At 37.4% G+C, this 5,740-nt stretch overlaps 1 protein-coding gene across 1 annotated transcript; it reads right to left on the bottom strand.

Annotated features, from left to right (window-relative positions):
- LOC129579966 (armadillo segment polarity protein-like) lies at window positions 1-5,066 on the bottom strand (the record flags this gene model as incomplete). The annotated part of the gene is given in 4 exon segments (XM_055470158.1): window positions 1-558; window positions 633-1,185; window positions 2,261-2,333; window positions 4,965-5,066. Coding segments are annotated over 3 exon segments (1,142 nt in total), but the record flags the coding sequence as incomplete, so codon positions are not given.
- Between the last annotated feature and the right edge of the window lie 674 nt (window positions 5,067-5,740).

The following is a 5,740-nucleotide window of genomic DNA, read 5'->3' as shown; positions in this document are numbered from 1 at the left end:
GTCAAGTGCATGGCCAATGCTTGCATACCACCAGCTCCGACAATTGCTGGTTTGTTGCTTGAACAAACCGACAGGACCTTCAGAACGCGTGATGTGGTCCACAACAATTTCTCGTAATCGTTGGAGCGCATAATGCGAACCAATTCATTGGGGCCGCCTGAAGCCAAAATGATCAATTTGCTCTCTTGATTGCCGTAGGCAAGGATCTGAAGACAATCGGTGACGATTGCCAGGAATTTGACATTGTTGCGCTGCAACAACTGTACCATTTTCTGTAGGCCACCAGCCAAACGGACGGCCGTCTTCGATCCATCTTGATGGAGGAGCAAATTGTGCAATGTGGTGATCGCGTAGAAAAGCACTGACTCAATGGGCGATGATAAGAGCTTCACCAATGCCGGAATGCCGCCACTCTTGAAAATGGCGAGTAAGCCTTGGCGATGGTGCGATAAATTATGCAATGTGCCGACGGCACCTTTGGTCGTCTCCAGGTCGTTCGAGGTGGAAATGGCCTGAACGAGGGCCTGAATCATTGCATTACTTTGCATGATTGCGTGTCTGAAAGGAAAACGATAAAATCAATTAGAATTTGGCCGCCGAGTGGGCTGAATGTGATCAATTGCGTGGCATACCTGGAAGCTTCTTTGCGCGATAGCTGATGCACCAGCATGGCGGCGTGCGAAACATTGTAGTTGTCTTCGTCGTTCAGAAGCTTAATCAATTCGGGTATAGCGTGCGTGGCCAAATCGGCATCGTCTTGATAGTTGATCAAATTAACGACGGCATGTTTAAGCATCTGCGATGGTTCGGACAAGCGTTGAACGGCAGTCGGCTGTTGCGAATCGAATTGTGTCGATGGAATGTTAATTCCTTCCTCGAGAGTTTCTGGGAACATGGCAGCACGAACGCGTTGCGAACGAGTTTGACTCAATTGAGCGTTCATATCATCGACTTGCTCTTGCGTGAAGTTCTGCGTATACGCAGCTTGATCCATATCAAACATCAACGGGTCATTTTCCATTCCGTCATCTTCTTCGTGACCACTCAATGATGGCACTTGAGTCACCGCTCCCGATTGGATACCAGAATCGCAGAGATACGAACTCTGCTGCCACATCATAGTCTGCTCCTTGGCAGACATCATATCCTGTGGATGCGAATTGTTGTATTGCTGGTGTTGAGGCACTGCAAGTAGGCATAAAAGGTGAAAAAAAATATAACAAGAACGTTTCGTTAGAAAAATCAATAAAGCGAAAGACATTTTTTTTTCATGTCAAAAATAAAAACTGTACAAAAAGAACGCGCACAAAATATTTAAAATGAGAAAATTGTTCAAGGAGATGAAGCGTTCGAAAAAGAATTCCACTCCATTCGATTCTCATGTATTAACATATTTCCAGTATATATATTTTTTTTTCGGTTCGAGTCTCCTCGTATTATTATGCGCTTCAGTGCTCGATTGTGCTCGCATACTCCTACCATTTAATTTTCTCTACACACACACAATGTTTTCCATTCGGAGGAAAAACAGCAACGCAGCAGCACAACAAGCCGCTACTACGTCGATCTATCATGAAAATTGTTCTCAAACTCCCTCCTCTCAGATTCGAGATTGAAAAAAAAACGAGATCAAAGGAAAAAATTGTTAGCGTTGAATCGTTATGTGAGTTATGCCATCGGTTGAAATGGAATATGTTTTACCCTCGGCTATTCGCTTTCTGTTTTGTTCTGCTGTTCGTTCTATGTGTGCACGTGTACGTGCGGGCGAACGAGCGCTGTTGTTTGTGGTGGTTTTTGCTGTGCTTTATGTTTCATTTTTCATCTATTGCTTTCAAACGTTCTACAGCCGACTCTAACTATCACAATACATATTCTTTCTTCAGCAGCAGCAACAACAACAAAAGCCTCAGAGAATCAAGAAATCCGAAATACTTGCGTCGATAACCATTTCTATTTTCGTCGCTTTTACATTGGGAACATTGGTTGAAAACCTTTATACATTTACGGCGCATTAAATTTATTGGAAAAAACTCGATGCAAAATCAATAGAGTGAATGTCAAATAAAAATCAGATCTCGCCTGATTTTAATGCAATTCGTTGATTGTGAATACGAATTGACAATGGGATTTTAGAGTTTAAAATGGAATCACAAATCAAATGCAATGCACTTCAATTGATTTATCGGTTTTTATCAAAAGGCCAAGAAAACAAACTAAGCAAAAAATAAAGTTATCTTCGATGAGGAAAAAAGTTACTTACTGCCTCGATTCTGCACTGGATTGTAGCTCATGACGACAATCTCACGTTAGATTGTTTTGAGAAAATGTTTGCTCTGTAAATTGAATTGTGAAAGAAAAATAATAAATGGTTAGAAATTGGTAAAGTTTTTTTTAAATGAAAGATTGAAACTACGCTTTTTGTATTCAAACAAAAGTACACACGCGTACAAAAAACAAACACACATACGTCTAGGTATAGATTCTGAACTTTAGAATGTGACTTTGCTTTGAAATATTTTTTTCTATTAAAACCCGAAGTTTATACTGTGTGATTGAATTTCTTTTTTAAAAAAATCGATTTCTTACTTTCTCTTTCTTTTCTATTCAAATTTCGATAAACTCTAGCAAAATCGTAATTTCAATGAACATTCTACACTTGTTTTTTCAGTGCAATTAACAAGTGAAACCTAAAAATGAAATGACACAATTTCCTCTTTCTTCTACAGACATTTGTCTATCATAAAAGAAATAATCTATTTCATTTGAGTTCAGTGAGTAAACGCACAGGCACACACAAATGGGCTGGTTATTTGAAGTAGTGTGGATTCATTAGAAGAACGGTTAAAGAGATAAGAATGAAGCACAATTCAGCGATTGAAGAGTCGAAGTGTGTGAGAGATAGGCTAACTCGCACTCGTTCCGAACCGAATCCCGTCTTTCACGTTATTTTTTTTCCGATGTTTTGCTTTCATTCGTCTTAGTTGTAGTCACAATAATTCGGGTGAATCGTATGAAGTGCACTTGTACACCAGCATACGTCGACTACGTCGTAAAGTATCCCATACACACATGCATGCTGGTGGAATTAGGTGTTGGAGTAGTACCCACTACATTTGTCAGCCGTGTGAGTAAGCTGTATGAATAATGCAATTTTTCACATAAAAGGCTCAATCAAGTCAGTTGTATTGTGCAAAGCATACACATTATGATTATGTGCATTTGATTAAGTCAATTCGCAATATTTGATTGAAAAAAAATATATATTAAGGAGAAAATCACAAGGCATAGCACACATAGCACTTGCGCTTAATTAGAAACCTACAGCAATCAAACAAATGAAGTCTTTTCATCGGTAGCAGTCATGTGCACGCATTACTCAATCGCCCTAAAGCCATGTATTTTCACAACATCCAAGAGGGTGTGCAAAATTTTCGCTAACATCAAAAGTGATCCATGCCTCGGCAAGGATAACTCCTCGCTGAACGAAATTCGTTCGACAATATTCATGATCAAACCATAATGAAACAATCTTTTAAGCGTTTTATACGTGTATGTGTAACGCCACAGTCAGAAATAACCTAATGAACACTCGTTCAATTAAAATGGAATCTTTAAATAGCTCGGTTTTGGTGTAGTTGTTGTTTGGTTTTTGATTACATTGCACAGGAAATAACAAAATGCGGCTACGATTCATCGGCTCTTGTTGTACCTTATAAACATACACATACACATACACGGTATATTTTTGGTTTTAACGATTTGTTTCTCATTTTATTTATTTTCTCTTTTTTCGAGTGCTTCGTATAGCGTTGAGCAAAACCTGTTTGGAAAGCATCGATTTTATGCTTGTACACTGCATGTAGCTCACACAGCCGACATCGACATTGTTTCAGGTAGTAGAATTTTTTTTAGGATAGAACAAAGATGCAAAGAAAAGGCAACAACAATAACAACGCAAGAATTCTTCTTTAAAATGTTCCTCTTTTCAATTTGGATGGACCCGAATGAAAAGAGAACGTTTTTTTCAAATAAAAAATTCCATTTTAAAACTGTACAAAAAAGAATTCACTCGAATATTCCCTTTCGAAACCAAGAGATGATGATGAAATTGTTGCTAAAAGTCGTAAACGAATTCGATACGCTGTCGGGTACGAGTTATAGAAATTGGTCACAAAACATGCATTACTCATGCCCCAAGTCATATTTTCAAAATATCTGGTATTCCATTCACTACCGACTTCGTCTCTCTTTTATTTTACGATAATTGTAAATTCACGCATCGTTCTCGGAGCAATGAAAATATTTCCATTTTTATATACATTCCAACTTGGGCGCACATAGGGTCTCTGAATCATACACATAAAATTGTAAACGAACACTGATATTTTTTTTCTTGTACTTTATAAACAAGTCGCGCATATTTAAAGGGAAAAAAATAAAAGATATAGAAAGCAAATTCTTTGAATGTTGTTTGTTTCTAATTCTCTTATGCCTCGTTCGTGTAGCCGCTATTTGTATTGCACCTCTGCATACATTGATTTATGAGTGCATGGTTTTCTCTTCTATTTCTACGTCTTCTTCTTCTTCTTTTTTGTCATTCATATCGTACTGTGGAATGGAATTGCACCAAGTGAAAAACATGGCCGATTTATTTTGATTTTTTTCACAATATTCTTATGATTTGCGTTTTAATTCAAATTGAATTGAAGAATGGGATCGAAAAACGCTTCAAAAGTACAAACAAAACAAAAATAAATCGGCCATGTGTGTTTTTAGCTCCGTGCAATTCGTTTACAGTACAGGTTCAATCACGTTTTGTATACAACCGAGCACTGTCTCTCTACACACACCCACAATTCAATGTTTGATTCAGCCTTTCTCAACACAATTCACAATACAAAATGAACACAACTTTTTTTCCAGTTTTATTTTTGCTCACAAATATTCCATAGAACATTTCTTACCGCTGCTTTTCAATTCAACCAAATCACTTAGCTCGATATTCGTTTCGAATATAGAGAAAATAAACTATTTGTTGAAAGGTTTTTTTCTGTTTGTTTCTCTTTCTTGTTTTTTGAGATCCGAATTTTTGTGTATCGGTACATTCACAACGTTGCGCTGCTCGTATCGTACTAACACACAGAGTGTTATTTTAAATACACAAGTCTGTGCGAACGTCGTTCTTCTCTTTCTCGTCTCTCCAATCATTCGTGTTTGATATAGCCGCTTATGTGTGTGTGTTAGTGCTGCTACTCTCTAGCTCACGGTACGTGTATGTCTGTGTATGCCTTTGCGCAACGTATTTCGAGAGTACGTTCCTGAACTGTTCATTGACTGTTTACATAGATTTTGCTCATTTTCCATTTTGGATTATCACTACCAATTGTTTTTTCATTTCAATTGTATTGAATGAAATACCATGTCGCGAATTTCAATTTTACCTTCATTTTAAAAACAGCAGATTAAAAGAAGAAGATTTGTTTATTTCAAATTGATAAAACTTATAATTTTTATCGATGAATGCAACCCATTATGACACTTGGAATGGAGAGAAAAAGACACTTGGAATGTTTTCATCATAGCAATTGTAACGATTTTCTTTTGAATGAATTCCAAACTTTAGTTTCTAAACAATTGAAAAAATCACAAAAATATCACAAAATCTGAATGCGTTTTGTATTTATCATTTAGGGGAATGTACCCATGTGTAGGACGTACCCATGAGTGGGACACCGCCATA

Source organism: Sitodiplosis mosellana, unplaced genomic scaffold (genome assembly GCF_009176505.1).
Source record: "Sitodiplosis mosellana isolate CC-2019 unplaced genomic scaffold, AAFC_SMos_1.0 Smas_scaffold_6829, whole genome shotgun sequence".
Lineage (NCBI taxonomy): Eukaryota > Metazoa > Arthropoda > Insecta > Diptera > Cecidomyiidae > Sitodiplosis > Sitodiplosis mosellana.
The sequence above is the reverse complement of the archived record's forward strand: the minus strand, read 5'-3'. Positions and strand labels throughout refer to the sequence as shown.